Below are 22,245 nucleotides of genomic sequence, written 5' to 3' on the forward strand. Positions count from 1 at the left end.
TCCACCTTATCTCATAAACCATCAGAGAAACTGCCACTAGGGATGATGCATGAACTGAACAACTGAAAACAGATAATTTTTGTCCTGTTTGCAGGAAGCCTGTAGGGAAGCAAGGCTCTAAAAAAGAAACTAGACTATAAATGGGAACTGAAGATGAGGAGTGTAATTTTTCTTCAATGATCTAAACCCCACTTGGCATTAAGTCTCCAGTGACTTAAAAACAAACCAAAAAACACATTAGGGACTATTTTTAACTACCGTACACTAAGCCAATATGTTCTTAACTAACTACAGATGCAACATTCTCGCTTAAATGATCAAAAAAAAAGTCTCTGGATTAGAAACTCTTCAAAACCTTTTCCTACCTCATCAATATATTCCAGTAGATCAAGTGCTTTCTTGAAGTCATACTCGTTGGCCCTTCTGTTCTCATCACATATGTACATCTACGACATGAAAGATTAACGTAGAGAATTATTTTTAGCCTACAAACTAATGTAACTGATATCATGAACAACTCATTGTGGGAAGACCACCATGTATTTTCCACTTACATGACCTTCTCTTGAAAATATGCCTTGATTCAATTGCAAGTATTTTTATAGTAAGGAATATACTTAAGGTTTTAGAGCAGCATTCCACATACATGACAATGGTCTGTGGACAAATGACATTGGATATAAGGCTGCTAGGTTTCAAATTTAAGTACCATTTAAGGCTGTAACATTCCTGGACTACTGTAGCTAGAGCTCAGCTCCACAAATAAAATGAGCTCTCAGAATTATTTTGACAATTAAAGCTTGAAGCAGTACATAACCACATGTACTGCCTTTCACCTTTTACAAACAGGTAAGTTTGCTATTCACATTTCATTCACCCCCCTCCCCATAAACAATGTTCTAAATTAGTACTTAAAAGCAAAACTAATATTAATGCACTGTTTGTTTACACTTCCTAAGTTTCATTCTGGCACTGCAAGTAGCAAGTAAGAACATGGGTTTGACAGAGAGAATTCAGAAGGAACCCTGGCACGGTGCCAGCACTTGTCAAACCATGACACTTCTTACTCTTCTGTCATCCCACAGTCAGCTTCACTTAAAGACAGAGGTAACGACTTCAGAATCTACTGACTCTTCACATTGTTCTAAGAAAACGGGGAAAATTCTAACAGGTGCAATACCAGCTCCTAATTTTCCACAAGATTACAGAAAATTAACGTGTTGCTAAATTAACAGACAAGGCATGGTTGGTTTTATACCGTAATGTTGCTATTCAACAAATATTTTTGTATGCATCACTGGATGATAAAATAAGGCCACTGGTTCCCAGCTCCCACCAGAAAGGAGTGTGGAGGAGCAGTCAGCTCTGTTGATGCCAGAATTGGAACAAGTTGCTTTTTTGTTGCTGTTGTTCATTGTTTTTAAAGACAAAGACTGTGGGTGCTCTTTCTCACTTCCAGCCCTTTCCATTTCTAGACTGTAGCATCTTTCTTCATTAAGTTGTTATTATTTGTTCCCTCTGCCTTTCAAGTTTTGCCCTGCTGAGGATGTGACAGAAGGTAAAAATTATCTCATTTCCAAAAACTGGTTTAGACCAGTAAGACAGCTTCTGGCACTGATTTGATCTGCTGCTTCTCCTAGCAGCACTCAAAAACACATATGCAACAAGAAAATTCTGAACTAAAAAAGATATTTTGAAATTTGCTATAGGTAAACAAAATAAACAAAGCAAAGGTAAACAATTTCATATGTCAGATCTTTAAGTGGTTAGCAAGTCAAATAAGACATAAAAACAGCTGTGATCTAGTTTATTTTATAACACTGGAGTAGAAAATATACTGGAACTCTATCTGTGTAACAGAGAAGACAGGAGATACTTACATCAATGAGCTGAGATGCAGACAGCACTGGCATATCACTGAGGTTCAACTGTTTCTCTAACAGTAACTGTTCAGGGAGCGTCTCCTGATGTAACAGGAAGCGTTCCTGTTCCGATATTTCTTGTAGTCATTTAAGAAAATAAATGTTTCATGTTATTAAAATGTAGTAATAAAGTCTATGGCACAGCAACAACTGCCAAGTTACAATATTTTTCAGGTCTACAAATATTTCTTATGAAGCATTTTATTTGGGTACTTCTATGTTGCCTAAGCACAGAAATACTTCTACTGCACTACTGTCATCCCAGTGAACTAGTTGTTATTTTCCAGTCAGGTTCCCAGTGTAAAGCTGACTGACAGCTTCCCCACCCCCCCTCCTCAAAACCAGAAAACAGATACATAGGATTGGAGGGATGCTATGGCACTAGGCAGGAAAGCAAGCTGGCTGTGATTTCTAAGAGTCACATTCTGGCTGAAGATCTGTGCAATGGAGTTGCTGCATCCCATGAATTATTCCTTTCTGAACTGTTTTATTTTCCAGTACAGCCTGAAACCTATTAGGCTGAAACAGAATCAACACAGAGTAACTTCACGCACAGAACGCGAACTCCAACCCCAGTTCCATTGCATGGTGAAAATGTGAAAATAATTCTAAAGGAGTATTTTATCTGTTCAAGTGGATAAGCAGAACATGGCAGAAATAATTACTCTTTCTTTATAAATGCAAAGCCTATACACAAAGAGCATAAATTTAAAAAGCTATGCCCTCTGTCATACAGAAGTGTGTACCAGAATAAAGCCCACACCAAATTTTGATAGTCAGTCTTGAAATAAAGCTTTGCTTTCCCCAGTTTAAGGTTTTCCTATTTAAGGATGAGATTGTTCACATCAGCATTGGCATATATTTTGAAGTTGCATTCATACAGAGATTAGATGCAATGTTTGATAATTTAGAAGTCAAGCAATAAATTATTATTACAATCTAAAAATAAATTTTTAACACCTACTTAGCTATCAATTATTCTAAGCGTTTTTCAACAAGATCTCATTCAAGAATTGTACCTAACATACGTAGATAAACACGCACTTTCATAGAAGCAAACTTGAGAAATAATCTTCAGTAATATTTTAAAGCTTCCCCCTGGTGGCCAGTATTAGTTTAACCATTAGTGTAGGATATTTGCTTTTTCACAAACTCACAGCAGGAAAAGGGTATTTTCAAGCGTGATAGCAAGGGCAGAGCAGTGGAACTGCTGTATTTGGTAATGAAGCAGAACAGGAATTCCCAATTTTTCCATTAATATCTTTTCAGTTAGATCATAATGAAACACTGCCACTAGCCATGCTAGAAAGTACTGAGGAAGCACTTCTTGATCACAAATTTACATATTTGCAGGTACACTATCACAATATAACATATATACACCATTTCCTTAGAGCCTAAGAGTCTCAGGACCTGAGTGGAATTCAACATTGATAACTATTCAATAATTAGGCTTTAAGAAGTTGATTTATTTTTACCTTGCATATGAAATATAAAATGCAGCTTCATAAAAAATGTTGTGAATGGTTTAGAAGTTTCAGCTGCTTCTGAACTGTCTAATGACTTAAAAAAAAAAAACAACTTTGCAGCCTGCTGTTTTATGCTAATAGCATGTTATTAGGAAAAGTGAAAAGGTGAAAGTTCCCAATGTCATAGTCCTAACGCACAGGGGAAGGTGAATACTGCGGTTACTGCCTTACGCTGCTTTCCTCACCATTCCCACCATGAGCAAAGTCATCAGCCCAATGTATCCATACCACATTAAGCTAGAGCCCTCACACTCAGAAAATGAACTATTCACAAAAATGTGACTAATTCAGTAACTTCATTAATCTATTCTTCACCTTACTCTGTTTTTATTTCTTACCTTCTATTTTTTCTTGCAGTATTTCTTCTGAGAAGTCAGATGCCAGTGCAGCTAATTTGCTCAAGCCAAGAAGTGTTTTCTTCTTTGCAAAATACCTGGTCTCCATGTTTGCTAAAGTCTGCAATGTTCTGTGAGCCTGAAATTAATAAACACATTAGAGATCAGTTGTAGAAGTTAACATCAGAAAGTTAACAGGCAAGAAGGATTTAACTTGAACTGCAGTCTTAGCTATTTATGATTTGTAGTACTGTAACGTGTTATTTCTTAGAAGTCTTGAAGAACTTGCAAATTAAAATTCTGTATTATGCTATTTAGGAAGACATATAGGTCTCTCTTTCTGTAATACCCCTCAAAACTATCTTATAATTAAATATAAGCTGCAACTTCACATACTGTTCCTCTGGGATTTTATTGAAGACTTCACTATAAAAACCAGGCAAATGCACCTTGACGGAACAACTTTGCATGCAGATTATTTATTTGTTAATTCAGGAATTTGGCATACATCTAACTATTTTTCAACCACTGTAGTAACCCAACAGATGCGCAAAAATTTACTTCTGTGTCTGACAAAGGAACAATAAATTTCTGAGCACCTACTCAGAAGTGAGCAATCCAGACTGAATTTCTTCTATTCTAGAATCCTGGTCCCCTCCTTCGTAGTACTTTGCTATAAAGAAAACTCAGTCTACACCAACGGAGTAAGTAAGATTCCCAAACACTTCATTTACTTGTATTATAAAGATTCCTTTCTGACCAAATATTTATTGTTTTCCCATTTATTTATTTTTTAAAGGGATATATGATTCTCAACCTATAATTTATAATAGGATGTTACCATCCTTTGCATATTTAATAAATGTGCATATGAATCGGAAGAAGCCATTTTTCTTTAGATTTTTTATTTGTAAAAGTGAGAAGTATTCATAAATCTAGCAGAAGGAAGACTGATCAACAAGACGTAGGAGAAGAACTGGACAGATTACAAGGCTACAAAAAAAACAAGTTCAAAACCAAAACAACATTAATCTACCCACATACACGTTAACTCCTCTAAAAATAAACTGCTTTCAAATTATGAATATACATGAAGCACTTTTTTTTTCTTACTTTTTACTTTTGTGATACCTCAAAATTTCTCTGCTTTCACTAAGTTAGCTTTGAAATACAAATTTTAGTTTCCCCTATGCTGGATCTTCTGAAAATGTTACTGATATTCAATGTAAACTCCCAGAACAGCAGGGTGGTGATCACTCAGCCGAATAAATCTTCCTTGATACAAAATATCAGTCATCTACATGGGCCTAATTTCCATTACATGATGCAGCGGCTTATATGATACACCAGATGGTGCCTGGAGGGAGGTTTTTGGTACTCCATTAATAATCTGTGACATTTCTCCCCTCGTTCACCTAGTTAAGCACCATCCTTTTGTTCATGAATTAGGTAACCTGCATACTTGAACATATACCTGTCACAGTGGTTAGAAGTTTTACCATACGATGTTTCAGTTTGGTTGTATTAAGAAAGCCTACCTTTTGCAAATCCTGACTATTGATTTCATGTAACCAACTCAGATGTTCATGCGCTTGCAAGAAACTGGCCAGCTGTCCATGCTGAGCAACAGGCTGGGATAACAGCTTCCCTCGCTTCCCTTTTTCTAAATACCAGCGAAACAGGAAATCTGAGAAATTCTGAATAGGAAAACAAACAGATTATAAAAGTTACCTTTAAATATTTTGTTTGTCTTAAAAGGCAAAATACTTAACAGAATGTAATTGGTAAGAACATGGGTTAACTTGTTTAAAAAAAACACGACTGAAAAAAATACTGTTGATGTAAAAGGAGTTAAGTCCTGTTAGAAACAAAATCTTTAGAGAATTCATCTGCTATGGATGCTGATACATGCATCCAAGTTTGTCCTTAAATGGAAATGAAGGAAATGCCAAACATAAATTTTTTGGTAACCCACAAGATTGAAAATAGGTATCACCTCACCCACAAGTTCAAACTAATATCTTCACCTGTTCCTTTCCACCACTCAGAACTCCGTGCTAACTACTTTGTTTCATAATTGGAAGTTTATTTTTCTATCACTGTTTTGAAACATTCCCTCCTATCTCAAGCTGAACCTGCAACCTTATTTCCCCTAGTCATTGTTCGAAAAAATAAATCTTGTTTTGTAACCAAAAACATCCCTCAAAACTATTTTATCCTCAAGAACTTCAGTGTGAAATAACTAATCAGGATTTATGTTTATGATTTAATTTAGATTTTTCAGAATAATCTTGGAATAATGCTAAGCTTTAATTGCATTAACAGTTAAAAAAAATAAAGTCTGAAGACTTTATCTACTGATCTATTCTGCTCTATGCTTGTCATGTTAAAAACAACTTTCTGAAAAGAGGTTAAGTAATAAAAAACAAACAAAACATAAAAAAACCCACACCACCACCGGTATTCGAGACAACTAATGAGAACAAATGGAAGATTCTTCAGCAATTTGTGTATTTGATTCTTGCGACTAAAAATATTTACTTTCATTTTTGTCCGCTACTGATACTTTAAATTGTTCTTATTAAACACCCTTTTTGTACTCTCTTCATTACGAAACTTAATAATGAGCACTCTTCATTCCACAGCTGTTATGGAAAACTAAACAAAATTGAGCTCACTGATTCTCAAATTTGGAAACCTTTTTCCCCAACCCCCCTGACCTCAAGTAGTCTCTTTGCCTTTTTCCTTCCATTTGCCAAATTTTCAGTACATGTAAAAATGTTTACACTGAATTTTGACAGATATTGGAAAAATTGCCCAACAAGCATCTGACAAGACGACAAAAAAGAACACAGCGACACTTCTGCTTCCTACTCTTCTCAACTCCTCTATTTATACATTTAACAATCTCCCCTCCTCTTTTGGAAGTTATCCCTAAATTCGTATTACATTAGTTTAATAAAACAACATTATTGACTACAATACTTCAGCAAGCAAGTTACAAAATGCTGAAAGACGTCAAGAGTGAGACAGTGCAAGTGATGCACAAAGGTCCCAAAAAACCCTCTTGTCTATACAACTAACATCCATATTTCTGTCGACTTTATTTATTTATTTTTTTACAAGCTCAAGTTAAATACTCCATTAAGTTCTGCAAGATGAATCTTGGTCCTAATTTTCCACATTTCATTCTGTACGTGTATGTAAATACACACACTAAAAGAAAATTATTATTATTATTATTATTATTTTTTTTTTTTTTGCAAAACTTCAGGCGCAAGCTTATTATCAAACACTACCTAAAGGAAACATGGAAAAAAAAAAAAAAGAGGTACCTGATCTGCAAACTGACTCATATAACGTTGTAATCTGGCCTGGTTGTCTGTCTGCTCACACATTTGCACCAGGATATCAAAGTCACAGTACTTCTCTGCTAAAGCAGCTGTCATCTGATACTGTCCCAGGGAAACTAAGTAACCAAGAAGAAAAAGAAGTTATATCACACATGCTCATCTTCAGCTGTTACAGGATGTCTGCGTAAAATGAAAACAAAATTCAGGTGTTCACATCAAAGAGGTACTTCATACGTACCCTACACATATGCAAGTTTACATACCTACCACCTCTGTCCCACAGTACAAGGGGAGAGAAGCTTAAAATACAAAATGACCCATATACTCCCTGTTTTCTCTGAAAGATAGCATGTATCTGTTATTTGTGCTTCTTTAGGGGTGGAAGTCCACAAGTGACCATTTAATTACATTAAATACATTAATAACCATTTAATTACACAAAGCAAAAAAGGAGCTGGCAAAAGCTTCCGATAACAGATAGAACCAAAAAGAAAGTTCAAACAATATATTTTGAATACAGATCCCATGGTCTTTAGTTGTTCTATTAAATACATTTTAATCTTATTATGTTCAGTCGGAAGTTCGTATTTCCTCTCAAACAAAACTGAGTATTCTGTTAACTTATGTATTTGCAAACTAACATAGCCCATGAATGTCAGTAAAACTGAGACAGTTAAGAGATTTTTCTTGAAGTTTAAATATGTTAAGTGTCAGTGATTATTAGACTGTCTTATTTATAGTGTATCATTCATTATAAGTTAAAAAAAATAAGTTTACTAAAGTACATTTTCTTCGAGTTATTTCCACTCAACAAGGGGGGCTTTGCTGTCAGTTACTCATTAAAGACTTGACCACATCTGACATGTTTAACAGGCTTGACTACATAATCAAGATTCTAAAGTTAACATTTTTTCTGATGAACACTAAACAAAGTTTCAGATGTTTATAATTTTTTTCCAACTATCAACAATATAAACATTCAAAAGCCTATTATATTTTCAGTCATCTAGCACAGAACATAAATCCTGCCAGAAAAATGTAACAAGTCAGCAGAATTAAAAAATTAAAGCAGCGATGCTTTATTAGAGGTATGGGCATGGATGCAATCTTGTATGGAATTCTGCAATCTGTTTTGCAAATACCCCATTAAATCAGAAAAACTAGTCATTAATACTCTGAAGGCAAATGTGAAACAAATTGAATTCATACACAAACACCATTTACTCTATTAGGTTTGCATCATTTCCTCATGAAACGGAACATTTAATCCTTGCATTAAAGGAAAACAAACAGTACTTACGGAGAGGAGACAAGAGTTCTGATCTTTTCTGCACATATTCCATTTCCAAATTGCTGTATCTCTCTTGATCAGTAGGTCGGTCCACAGATTTCAGCTGAGAAACATAGCCATCTAGAAAACAATCCAGCAGTGCCACCAACTGTTCAGCCACAATGCTACGTAAGTTACTGTCCACCTGAGGATACACCACCTTCAGAATGATCCCATGCTGGCGTGTTATTGCTGAACGCAGGCTGCTAGACGCTTGGAAAGAAAACACAGTAAATATTAAAACAACTATCTCACCATCAAAGGAATCCATGCTGAAGTATAAAAAAGTTGCTAGGTACAATTAAAAAAGAAAAATAAAAGCTAATAAGCATCTTAAGGTTAAAATCAGAACAATACTAGAAAAATTCCATAAGCCACATACTCCCATCTTCTTTTTAATATTAAATTTCACCAAAATATAGTAAACAAAAAAGAAACAAAGCCACCCCCAAACTACAGAGATCTATACCGTCAGCCATCAGTATCAGCTGTTCTGAAGAAAAGATTCACTTGCATGACCTCCGGGGCAAAGCAGAGAATGCACATAAAAAACAATTCAACTTCCATTAACCCATGGATACCCAAAATGGTTTACATGTATTGTCCTTTTCAAAAGATTTTGATCTTGGGAGCACTAAAAAAGTATGTTTTATTCGAAGGCCTCAAGAAAGCCTAAGCACCAACCAAGAAGAACATGCAGCCACAAACATTTGTTCTGACAATTTTTCATGTTAACAAACCATCAAAACATTGAAGCACGCGGAGAACCACTAGCCTTTTTAAAACAGTTCTAGATCACGTTTGATGATTCATTTTAAATGTTATATATCCCATAGGCCTGCCAACTAGAACCAGTGCACAGTACATGTATGGATATATATAAATAAAACTGTTGACTCCCAAACTTTGTAGTCAAATTTGGCTTGCAAGTTTTAAAGACTTACCGTCGATACCGGACCAAACATGTACATTTAGTCACTCAGTTTCATTGACCAAACCTCTAGCTTCTCCCATTCTCATTGACAGCTTTTAACAGTAAGTTAACATTCAGACTGGAATTTATGTTTTCCAGAATACACCTATTCTAAACAAAAAATGCTTTTCATGTAGTAATAGAGATTTCTCACCCGTCCAAGGAATATATTCAGGTTCTCTTTCTGGAAGCTCTCCTGTTTTATATAAAGAGGCTCTAGATTGACGATACTGGCAGGCAGCTTGCAGCATATCCTGTTTAAAGGTAAGGAAATAAATATTTGAGTCCATCTGCATACACACGGGCTATAAAATATGCTGTCTTTTATAATCCTGAAGCGTCTTTTAACAGCCCCTTCTTTCTCAGTTATATAGAAAGGTACACACTGTCTGAGCAAGAAACTTCCATTCTGAAGCACAAGCTCTTCACTCTTTGCTACGTACACATGCTTTCACAGCTTCTCAAACTCTCTTCATCAGCGGCTCAGGAGGAAAAGGAATGCCCCTGATTCTGCAAATGACCATCTCTTTCTTCCTAATATATTCAGGCATGCGAAATTTGTATTCACTTTTCTCATGTCAATAACTCAAATGTATTCTTTAACATTTGACCCTCCCTTCCCAAAAACATTTTAGTGAATGCAATTCAGTACCTTAATGATGTTGTTCACATTGACAACTATCTGGGCCCACTCAACTGATTCAATATGCGTATCTTTCAAGATTTGCTCCTCCTCTTCTAGCAAGCATTCAAAGATGGAATCTATCTGGGACACCTTAAAATAGAAAGAAAAATTGCAAAAAAATTTTTAAAGTATACATTAAAGTATTCCAACTTCTACTACATGTTATACTACGCAGTAATTCAGAAATAAAAGGGTTTGTTCTACTCAGTCTGATGTTCTTACCTCTCGAAAGAAAACATCTGCAGGGGTAAGACTTGGTGGAATGTCGCACTCCCTTTTGTTTAAGGCAATCAGAATAGCAGCATTCACTAAATCAGGCAGCCTGGAGTGATGATTCTTGAGAACAATAGCTGCTGCTAGTTTTTCTGCATGCTCACAGAGCAACAATCGAGTTGCCATTGGCATCCCTCTGACTGGAAAACTGCCCAGTCGTTCAAATATGCCAACCTTTTAAAAATCAAAACAAAAAAACAAAACATGCACTTTAAACAATGAACTAGAAAGAACTATTTTTCTCTCAAGAATTCTTGCGTGTGCTGATACCCGAATAATGGTAAAAATTTTACCTGATGAAGAAACTCAATGAAGAAGGAATGAGCTTTTGTCTTATCCTCTAACTGATGAAGAAGAATTAGGGATGTGTTGCTGAAACCAGCTGCTTCTAGAAAGAAAAAAAAAATAAAATAATAGACCACTTTGTATCTTCATTTCTTTGATCACTAACTTTGCCTCTGAGATAAAATATATTTCTGTAAATTTCTATATTGTTACCACACTGGTATTTTTCTTTAAACAAATGCACACACACTTACATATTGCTGCCACATTGTTTTTAATGTGGCCTTTGAACTCTACCATATTTCAAGTAAAGCCTTTGGAAGAAATCAAATATCTTTAGATCAGCACGACTATTCTGTAGTGCTCAATTCATTATGCTGCTAAAAGAGCAGCTTACTCAACTTTTAGTATGATTAAGATTTTTATCATCATGGTGGGCTAGCTGTTGCTAAATTTATTATGCCCTAGACCACAGCTACTACGAAATTAAGTGTGCAGTAAGAGGCACTCAGGCCTAATTCCTAATTGCGCACATTGCCTGAACAATTCCACTGCACAACATCAGTAGCTGCCGAGCACCACTCTACTTTTCTTCCTCCTCAAATGAGCTTGCTTCTGAAAAGCGTTTTACAGAAATATTCTTCTGCCCAAACAATTAGGCCCTCTAAGGAGTCAGTAAGGACGATGGAAGCTTTCCCATGAGCATCCCCACAGGTATCTCACCTCAGTGGAGTTTTCCAGAGGTGAAATTATTTTCTTATTTTAATTTTTTCTTATATTCCACATATGCTTTAAGCCAAAGACTACTAAGATAGAAATCTCAAAAGAACTATCACTATGAGGAAAAATAGCAAGACTACTTTCAAGAAGCAGTGAACTTTCCCTTCTTCCTTTAGACAGGAATAAATGTAGATAAATTGCCAAGTTAAAGATGAAATTAAGATTCAGAAAAAACTAAAGACTTGATGCCTTACAATTTCTGACTAGCTGCCAGGAAGCAGCAACAGCAGGAAGCATCATCCATCTGCATACGCAGATTTCAAATGTTAGTGTTTCCACTTTCAATCTATGTCTCTGCTCAGAAACCAGGAACTGCTGCCTAGAGGTCTTGGGGACAGCTTCAAGTACGTGCTGTTCTAAGGAACAGGGAAGCATGAACAAAGATGTTTCTTTCTGAAAAGGTGCCTGCTTTAATCCTTTATGTACAGCTGAAGTTTCCAAAATAAATTTCTCTTGTGGCAGACATTAATAACAACACAAGACATGAGCTCACTCTACCCAGGATCCAAACCTTCCAGAAGTTGTGCAGCCATGCTGACAAAAGTGTTAAGCATGAGCAAGTAAAACCCTCTCTTAACATGTCTATCTGCAGAAATTAATTTAGATCTATCCAAATAATCCTGGAAACAGTAAAGTGGCACCACTTGCACCCTGCAGAAAGTCCCATCCTCAGAAATGCACATTTCCTTTGCTGTTTCTGTTGTTCTATGAAGTCAAACTAACCACAGTAGACAAAGTTTAGCCGGCAGTCTCGTAAGATGCCTCCTGTAGCCTTTCTGGAAATATACCTACTGATGGAGAAGGATATGAAACAGCAATGCCTTCTTTGCCAATTTAAAATATGATTTTATCTAGAGTACTAAGAACAGTTTTTCACAAACCAACCATTATGCTTACCTTCAGGTACAGATTCAGCCCACCGTGGATCAGAGGCAGGGTAATCATCCATTAAGTCCACGCTGATCTGAGTCACTGCCCTATCCAGTTCAGCATCAGAATCCAAATCTGCACTGCTTGGAAAGAGTTCCACTACCATGCTTTGTGCATTGACTATATCTTTCCTGAAATAAAAGAAACACAGCGTATGTGAAATAAAATCAATTTATAGGATTATAGGAACTAGAGCCACTCAGTCTGTAGCATTTCCTGATACTCTTTCAGGACTACAGCCTGCTTCAGCAGCTGTTGTGTTTACATACAGTGCCAAGTGAATACATGTAGACTTTCTTTCTAAGTCCTGTGCAAGTTTACAGCTTGTCCTGGCATCCTTTATTCAACGCACTTAATCTCCTTCATAATCTTTTATCTAACATGTAGCTCTACGCAAAAAAAAAAAATAATCCTACTTCCTGTTAAATTGTTTTGTTTCAAATCTTAAGACTCTTTAAGGAGATTAGTCTGAAGAGTTTTCTGTTTGTCTGCTAGTAATGAATATATATCGAAAAGAATCCCTTTTAAATGTAACTAATCCAAGTCTGCAGCTCTGTGTATCTTTTCACCTCTCTATCTCCACTTCTTACATCAGTTATCTAACCAAACAGCAAACCTTTCAGAGGCATTCCATGCATCCCAGAAATAAGGTTGCTTTAATCAGGATAATCTGAAAAATAGTGTATTTCCTGCCATTTCCACTCCCCAAAACATACATTTTTTCCACTTTTATATCCATGCTTTCCTAATAAGGAAGTTCGTGTGCCATTAAAGCAACTTTCAGTTAAGTAGCACAATACTATCTTTACCAAGACAGCCTCTTACTCAAGCACCAACGCGCCTTCAAGAACAGCAAACAAAGCCTCAAAGATCAAGTGCAATTTCTACCTGCAGTACTGGAGAAAAGCAGCTTTCAGTAATTTCGTCTTATCTTCTTGAGCTGCGATTTCAAGCCTATTGGTTACATCAAATGCAGGACTCTGAAAACACAAAGTAAAAACTTCAGCTGGAAGACAAATATCAAGCTTCATTATGAAATTTAAACTCTTTCTTCATAACAGTACAGAGTCAAAATACAAATGCCACCTGGAAGCAGTTGTGTTTATTAAGCCAAACATTAGCCAAAAGATATACGTTACAATTAAAGTAGCAGTTTGACCTCAAGCATGCATATATTTATATAATATTCTAGTATATTAGACATTCAAAACCAACATTTTTGATGGAATTTTAAAAGGTATTCATGAGTTCTATCTCCCAGAAAAAAAAAGTGCATACAAATCTAACTATAGATTAATTAAGAAAAATACAGATCCATCTGAGCTATCACCACAAAGGTCTTCCACTAAAATACTAGTTCACAATAATTAACCTAAAAAGGGGATTTAATTGGGATAAAAACTGAAACTATTAGCCCACAGAAATATTCTCTATTTTCTATTTTAACAAGTTTTCTGTTCTTCCCACTTACTCCAGGGACATGTTGGCAACAAATTCTATGCACATTTTAAAGAAAACATGTTTGATGTAATTAAGAGCTTACCAAATACACATTACATAAAATATCAATAAAAATACTTTCACATGTTTTAGTAAGATTGTACGAAAGCAAAAACATGTACCAGAGCACAAACAATACTCAGCCACTGTAAGGGACTTCTTAGACTCAAAGCTTTCCACAGTGCAATAAGAAAACAGTGTTTATTATAAAGGAACAGACAAAAGACTGAAGAGACCACCCTGATAGAAAAGTGACAGCAAAATCTCAGTCTCTGCAGTTCCATCTGAGCTATCTATGAGGCCTAGTGACATGTAGTAATATACCTACATGAGAAATTACATTATTTCATTGAAATTGCTACTTCAGAACAAGGGGTGAGAGGAAGAACCACCTTACACAAAATGACAGATATGGTAAAAATTCCTGGGTTTTGAAAACTGCCTTCACTGAAAGTGTTCAAATCTAAAAAAACTTCCAAAACCTTAAACAAGCTAGGATTTCCACAGAAAAAATACAAAACTGTCAGAAAAAAAAGTAATATTTCTATCCTCAGTTTTCAACTATTACCTCACTTCTTGGTCCAGCAACAGAAGAGGACAGAGAATCTTCAAGGTCTTCAGGAAGCACGGAAATATTTTCTCTGGACAAGATAGTGACGAGTCCACTTTTTTTGGCAAAGAAAATGGGGAGGCTTGTACAGGAACCTGCTCCTAAAATGCTGTCTCCTATGACGAAAAAGCAAAAAGGCATGTAAATGCATCTGTAAGAACAAGGTGCAACACGGTTCCATAGACACTGATTGAATTTTGTGAAGAACCAACAGAAATTCTGACAACTGCACCTGTCTTAACAGAAAGCATGGATACTGTTTGCTACCCATGATGTAAATCTCCAGGTACTGCAAGGTTAGAAAATAAAAAGTACAATTACGATTCATGTGTTTCATGAAAACTCTGCTTAGGGACCAATTTCTTTTTCTTAGCAGGAAACACCTCTGAAAGGTCAAGGACAATATACTTAGAGGCACCTAACACAAGGACCTAGGATGAACATTAGGCTGAGTCTCAAAACAAAGTTAATTTCAAGGAAACAAAATAATCCACAGTGAACACTGGAAGAAATAAAAAAGTGTCAAAATCTAAAGCATCTGCTCAGGCTTTCATATACCAAGAGCACAGATTTACTTCACTTTCATCCAAAACACTCTAGAGTAAGCAATATCAATACCAGAGGTCACTTCAGCATTTTGTCTGCACACCTACAAAAAACATCAGTTTGAAAGACTTACAGAGAAAAAGAAGCGTAAACATGATTCTACGATCTAAGAAATCTAACGATGTAAATACATTCAATTTTTAATTGAACGAAACCTGACTCCCCCCCCCCCCATATATTACCTTGTATGCCAAATACAATTTTCTCCTGTGGCAAAGAAGTTCTTCCAGTTCCGGTGGAACAAGCAAACACTTCGTCATCCTTATAAAGGTAAGCGGCATGGCTAAAGAAATCTGGGACTACCAGACAGCACATCACTTCCTCTTCTGACTGAAAGCATTACATATCAACAATCACACACATAATCAGAACCTTAAACAAGCATATAACATTTTAAAGGCTGATCTAGAGTTGCATAAAGTTTAATTTCTTAATAAGACAGGAATAAAATGACAAAGAAAACTCTACAACCAATAAAACACTTTTCATTTGCCCCAAAATTTAAGATCGCTCTCATCACTTTTTTTTTAAAACTTCCATATACATTAAGTTCTTGCTGATTTCAATGGAGAGATGAAGTAAACAAATAAATTACTCTACCACTTTCACACTCGCTCTCCTTGCATTTTCAAATTCAATTATGAAATGACCCAGTAGAAGGGGTTGGGAGAGTGTGAGAAGTTTACCCACAAAAAGCTAATGCCAAAGCCTATGCTTCCAGAAGAGATATCACAAATGAGAAACTGTAAGGACAACCAATACATTTACACTTTAAATTCTGTAGCATAAACTTCACATAAAGTTACTATTAAACAGTAATAGACATTTTCCTCAGAACATTACAAATACAAATTCTAAGAGCAATCTTAAGACAGAATTTGAGTTTCCTTTAGAGAAAATCTGAGAGCTGATATATGTACAGGAACATTCTGAAACGCTGTGCTTTCTTTGCTCGGAAGTAGTTTTAGAGCCTTCATTTGCATACCTGAAAAGATGGATTATACTGTGTGACTTCCACAACAACATCATCAGACATCTGGTAGCCTTTATCTTCTACCGTTATCAGAGTGTAGTAAACAAGACATGGATGATCTCCGGGATGCCATGCTGCAGCAAGTATCACCAGCCCGTCACTGTTCAAGACAAGAGATCACCTCTTTGTGAGATAATTATTACATATTTCACTTGCTTGACCTCTAGCACTCAGAAAAAAAGATATTCAAGTACGATAACGAATAAATGTTTTCCAATGTTATGTACTTTTTTTTTTAAGCAAAGACTAACCTGTTTTTTCTTTCGTGATGTTTTATTAACATATGCAGTGTGCATATTGCTGTATAAAACTGAACCAATCCAGTTGTTGTGATTTATTGTAATTAAATAAAATACAACAGATACAGAAAGAATTCTCTGCATTTGCTGGTACAAAAGTTACATTTGCTCACCTACTGTCTTTATAATATCAAGAAAACGCAAATACCCAAACCTGATAAAAATGACATCAAAAATGAAAGGAATTATTCTTAGGTAAAGAATTGGTAATACTAAATAGAATGAGACAGGATAACCTATGATTATCTAGTTACCTGACATGCTTATTTTATCAATATTGGCACTTAAGTAAAGTTGAATTTCAGTTTCTTCCAGAAAGCTTATCCAAGAAGGCAAACATACTTCATTAATCTAAGTTTTACCAGAAGCAAGTGTACTTTCTTACCGATTCTGCTGCAAATCCATATACTGTATATTTACTCCTCCTTTAATATCTTCATAGTTACTTTCAGAACCCTAAAAAAAAAAAAAATGCATCTGCTTTATAACTTTATATAGTTACTTATTAAGGGAAAATACAGTAAAAGAAAAAAAACCTTTTCAGGTGAGCATACTCTTACCCAAATTGCATCTGAAACGTGTTCCTTGAGGATTCTGTTGACATCCCAGCTGAGAATGTAACGTTCTGATGTATCCTCAATCTCCCATTTGTTTAGATTTGAACTCGTTAGCATATAAAAACTTGATCTCTCTTTATCCCAAAGAACACTAGAAATCTGCATTTAAAAAAGAAAAATCTCAAAAGGTTAAATCACAGCATTGCTATTAGGATATAAAAATCTATACCACTCTCAGTCCATATAAAAATCACTTCCTCAGGCAATGTGCACAAGCTACATTACAAGATCAGAGTATTATGATAATTTCTAAGAGAAGTTTTATTTTACAGATTTAAGAACATCTATAATAAGGATGTTTCTCACACCTTCTGTGGAATTCGTTGACAAAGGTCAACCTAATCCTCAACCCTGCACAACCCTTTGTCTGAAAAGTATATTTACAGGTTACTGCTAGTTTCTTCAAGTAGTAGTGAGGCTATCACTAGAAGAGTCAAGATTTTGATGCTTTGCGGACTTCCCCAGGAAGTGTTACTGCTTTAAAGCCTGCTTTTATTCAGATCTAAAGAACAAGTCGGTGTTCTTCATTACACAACGTAAGTATTTAGTTAGCTTCTGTCTGCCTTTTTAATTTCCAGAAAATATATGTAACGTAAATCAGTTCTGTATTTGTTTTGTCATCATACATCCTTACACAGACCTTTCTTTTTCCTTTCCAAAAGGCTGAGACTAGAAATCACAGACAGAAATTAAGGTAGATTACTATCTGAACTTTTTCAAGCTTACCACAGCATCATTTCCAGGTGACAATATTCCCAGAAGAGAAGAAACCTTTCGGCCAATTCCAGAAAACATGCCCTGACCCTGTGGCAGGGCATGCTGATGAATCTTGCCAGAACTATCTGGAATCAATCGAACTAGCTGGCCTCTGGAAGATGATAAAATAAAGCTTCCTCCCTAACAAAAAGAAAAAGCAATTATGTTAAAAAATTAAAAGCACATTCCTGAAGCGATCTTATAGTCACATAAAACTCTTTGTTAAAATGATAATGGCCTGGAGGTTGCTGAAAGAACAAACTGTTTACCTCTACAAGAAATGTTCATAGAATAAAAGAACAATCAGCCTGATTTCATAATCATACCATATAAAAGTTATGCTAAAGGTTAGATCTGTCCAACGACAGGTTGATTAATTATGTATAGTTGTCATATATGCAATAATGGAGCTTTTAAATCATTGACTTATTAATAAAATGGTTCTGCTCTGAAAACCATGTTCCTCTAGCTCTAAATTCACATTGGTGTCAACATTAAAACTACAAGTACGAGAAGACTTCGCTTTCCTCAATTTGATACTTGAAAACTGGGCACAATTCAGTTCTAAGAGGGTAGATACCCGTTAGTATTTCTTAACCTCTTGAAACTCTCAACAAATTCACCATTAAGATCACTGGCTTTTGATTAGGTTTACAACTGTTTATGACGTGTTGATGCCCTAAATATAGGATATGAACACTGAACGTTATGCTGCCTTGTTGAGAAGGTCATGAAAAAAATATAATTAGGAATAATTAGTTTTTAAGATATCAAATATTGTAACATTTGCTGGTTTTTTTTGATATACTCTATTTGTAGAATTTCTTCCCCATTTAAATACATCACCAGCAGAAAATGGAATTCATATTACAGTTTTTCTTTCCTTCCCTACTAAAATCTCTCAAATGCAGCCACTAGCGAGCTTTACCACAAGACACTGAGTATGTAGACCACGAGTTCAGATGAAGCAGTCCCCTCTTTTTTTCTGCTAGAGAGGTATCACAGGTTGAGGTACTAAGCCAGGCTTGATAACCCTGTGGTTCAGTCCTGCATGCCTCTGTGACTTTCATGACCTCATGACCTCTCTAACACAGATCTATGACTGCCACTCATCTCATCAACAGTGTTCATCAACAACCTCTGAAACTACTCCTCAGAGCATCTGATGGCTTGGTTTGTGACATTCATTGGAGATTTAGTGCTGAAAACGAGGAACATTTGATTTTTAGGTTAGGAAGTAAAGCAGTAATTTTGCATAAATCATATTGCACTGTACCTTCACTGCTGTTAGGAAACTGCACAGGGAGCCTCCGAAGTCTGTGAATGTCTCCGTATAGGAACCTTCGTGTGCAAGGTTGGGCCAGTAGCGCACAGAACCTTCGCTGGTAGCAACCATGATTGCCAGAGACTTGAAGGGAGAAAATAATTATCAGAACATGCAAAATAAAAAATAATCACACCATAGCTTTAACTAAGTGTTATTTTACATAAAGATAACACGATTGTGAACGACTAACACACAAAAAAGTAATATGTATGTATGCTCATTGACAAGCAGAGAACTGAACAGCAAAATGATTCTGTAGCATAACTTAGCACATGCAGGGAATGTTATACTTGCTTATTTTGCTAACAATACTTTGTATGGGTTCTTGTTCCTGATAATTCAGGGTTTGCTACTGAGGATCAAACAAAATTTACAGTTGCAAGAAAAAAAAACCACACCTGTGGAGTGTTCCAGATGCCAGGAGTTACAAGCTACTACGGAAGACTTAAAATACAGACTACAATTTAACAAAGAAATCGCTCTAGAGTCATTAACAGAAGAATTAAATCACGCAGTTGCTCTTCTCTTCAAAAAGACGTAAGTCCACTGTGTACCTCCATTAGGGCTTCTAACTCCAAAAATCACCCAGATACCAAATTCAAAGCACGATGCAGGAGACTGTGCTCAATTCAAGATTTACACAGAAAGTACTGTACCTAATCAACTGGTTGTTGAAAATCACAGAACAGAAGAACGGTACCTGAGAGCTGTCACTGAGCTCCGTGGAGATTTCTAAATGATTTTTAACTAGATGCAGGTGCACACAAAGGAGAGTGGTTGGCTAATCAACATGAGAACAATAAAAAAATACATAACATGTTGTCCTTGGTGACTCCTGCCTATTACTTAATAATTTACAATTTACTTAAATATTTCCTACCGTATTTCTATGACTGTGAAGTCATAGTATCCATACATAGCTCCAAACTAAAGAAAGATGAAATTAAAAAGAATAAAATAAAATCATTGTTTAGGTGTATCATTTCTCCTGAAACTTCTCTGGGTCTGAAAAAGTCATAGGACACCTCAAGAATTATGAGCTAATCACAAGAAATTAAGATAGCTTTTATCATCTGGAAGTGTAACACAATGACAAGTAAGAAGAAAAGTTCCCAGTACATATTTTTGTGCTGCTTCTTCCTTCCAAGGACAACTGCTTATCCAGTTCTATTACGGCACTGTATGTATCAACTCTAAACTATGCCCAAGCTGAAAATGAAGTTTCTTTTTTTTTCTTTTCTTTTTTTTTTTTCCATGAGTGATTGTAACAAACTCACTTGGCACACTTTCAGAAAATCTAGCTGATCATCAAACCTCATCCTCTAACACTGTGTGGTAAGAAAATGTATTTAGCAAAATCATCAGTCAAAACATAAGCCATCTGCCCTCCCAGTGTCAGCTTCATTATGATTAGATAAAGGGAGGGTGCTGTTTTTTGCTTTTCAGCCACGTGTACCCAGAATTAAAAGAGAGCTGAACAACTTTTCCAGCCAGCATGTACTTAAATCATTCTTGCTTATACAGGATATTTTAAACCCTAGTGTTAGTTAAACACAATACTTCTTAGTTGACTTAGTTTGTTAAGAAAGCATGCTGGGTAATCCACAGGAAAACTCTTAATTCAATCTGATCCTATAACAGGTAGATGGCATAATTTGAAAAGACTAGCAGGATTATATTTCAAGCATATTAACAATCCTGACTTTTGGAATATATATTACAACACCAAGTGCACAATTTGCAAATAAATACTTGATAAAATATATTCAAAGTTAGTCCAAAAGCATTTTTAACCCCAAACTTTTGAAGTTAATCACCTGCAGAGAAGGCGCTTCACCTGAGGAACTGAGACAAGATATAGCTGCTAAACTGGAACTCCACTGGAAGTCACTGGGTGGCAGCTGAAGTTCCTTACACAGAGATAACTGTAAGAAAGAGATGCAGTTATAAAGGTGAGACATCTAAGAACTCATTCAGCAGTGTCAAAAGTTCTAGAGACTTTGTGACACCGGAGTATTAAACTAGCATGGACACTGTATAAAGTGGAAAAAAAGTGTCACGAGATTTTCAGCACATTTGTCACAACGATCAAACAGCTAAAACATACTTATTTAAATATTTTTCAAACATAATTTCTTTCCTTTTGTTATTTCTGTTTCTGAAAACACTACAATTTCGAATTATTTCTCTTTCTGAGGTGCAATTTCTTGGACATTCCTTAAGATAATATACTAACAGCAAAATAAAATTAAACTGAAAGTGGTTGAAAAAGCTCACTAGGTATTCACAGAGACTGGGGGGGAGGTAGAAACATTCCTCTCCCCCAAGAAAACTTAAATCAATCAGAAAAAATGTAATCCCTTCAAAAATCTCTACAAGTACCAGAATGCATATACCTGACACTTCTACACTTCCATACCCTCAGTGCAGAATCTGTATGATCGGTAAGTGTTTCACTAATTGGAAGGTACTGATTTTGTAACTACAGCATTCCTCTGACTTTACTTGCTACATGCACTGATATGTTGTTGTTAGAAAAACATTTATGCAGAAAAACATTTTTTCTTGACGTAAGAAAACTAAATGAAACATGCATTCAGTGCCGCTGAAACTCAGTTGAACGTCACTCACAGAATTATCTAAACCAATCTGTAACATATCAGCTAGTTTCTAACTACTGGAATAAACTTTATTAAGGCTATCTAACATAAAAAAGGGAACCTATTAAGATGCAAAGATTTAACCTTCGTGTTAAGGTGACAATTAAAAAATGATGAGAGAAATATAAAACTGCTAAGCTCCCTCAAACGCTTTAGTTTAGTTACTGTTGTTACCATGACCTCATACGAAATGCTGCTTTTGGTAGAAAACAGGCTAACTGTAAGTTACATGGATACCCTTGATTTAAAAGCAACACAACTGGGTAACTTGTTCAACTAGCATAAAACACAGAAATGCCTCCATCTTGATCTTTCATTTACCTTTGCAACTGGAGACTGACCAATCTTCCAAATTATCAGCTTCTCTCTATGGACCAGCCAGGCCCATCCACTTTCATCCACTTGAACGCTCAGCTGGTCATCAGCTACATAAAAAGGATTA

The 22,245-nt window shown here is 35.7% G+C and overlaps 1 protein-coding gene across 1 annotated transcript in view; it reads right to left on the bottom strand.

Moving 5' to 3' along the window:
- Positions 1–22,245, bottom strand: part of NUP133 (nucleoporin 133) — a 30,012-nt gene that overhangs the window by 5,613 nt on the left and 2,154 nt on the right. Inside the window, exons 3-23 of the mRNA XM_048047268.2 lie at positions 22,125–22,228; positions 20,961–21,068; positions 19,093–19,224; positions 17,787–17,957; positions 17,004–17,159; positions 16,829–16,899; positions 16,097–16,244; positions 15,294–15,441; positions 14,464–14,621; positions 13,284–13,375; positions 12,363–12,526; positions 10,694–10,788; positions 10,350–10,574; positions 10,095–10,217; positions 9,597–9,696; positions 8,440–8,682; positions 7,122–7,255; positions 5,325–5,483; positions 3,790–3,925; positions 1,881–1,999; positions 366–446 (exon numbers count right to left, since the gene is read on the bottom strand). Coding sequence (XP_047903225.2) covers positions 366–446; positions 1,881–1,999; positions 3,790–3,925; positions 5,325–5,483; positions 7,122–7,255; positions 8,440–8,682; positions 9,597–9,696; positions 10,095–10,217; positions 10,350–10,574; positions 10,694–10,788; positions 12,363–12,526; positions 13,284–13,375; positions 14,464–14,621; positions 15,294–15,441; positions 16,097–16,244; positions 16,829–16,899; positions 17,004–17,159; positions 17,787–17,957; positions 19,093–19,224; positions 20,961–21,068; positions 22,125–22,228 — 2,867 coding nt within the window. The remainder of the gene's footprint in view (positions 1–365; positions 447–1,880; positions 2,000–3,789; positions 3,926–5,324; positions 5,484–7,121; positions 7,256–8,439; positions 8,683–9,596; positions 9,697–10,094; positions 10,218–10,349; positions 10,575–10,693; positions 10,789–12,362; positions 12,527–13,283; positions 13,376–14,463; positions 14,622–15,293; positions 15,442–16,096; positions 16,245–16,828; positions 16,900–17,003; positions 17,160–17,786; positions 17,958–19,092; positions 19,225–20,960; positions 21,069–22,124; positions 22,229–22,245) is intronic.

This window comes from Anser cygnoides, chromosome 3 (assembly GCF_040182565.1).
Source record: "Anser cygnoides isolate HZ-2024a breed goose chromosome 3, Taihu_goose_T2T_genome, whole genome shotgun sequence".
Taxonomy (NCBI): Eukaryota; Metazoa; Chordata; class Aves; order Anseriformes; family Anatidae; genus Anser; species Anser cygnoides.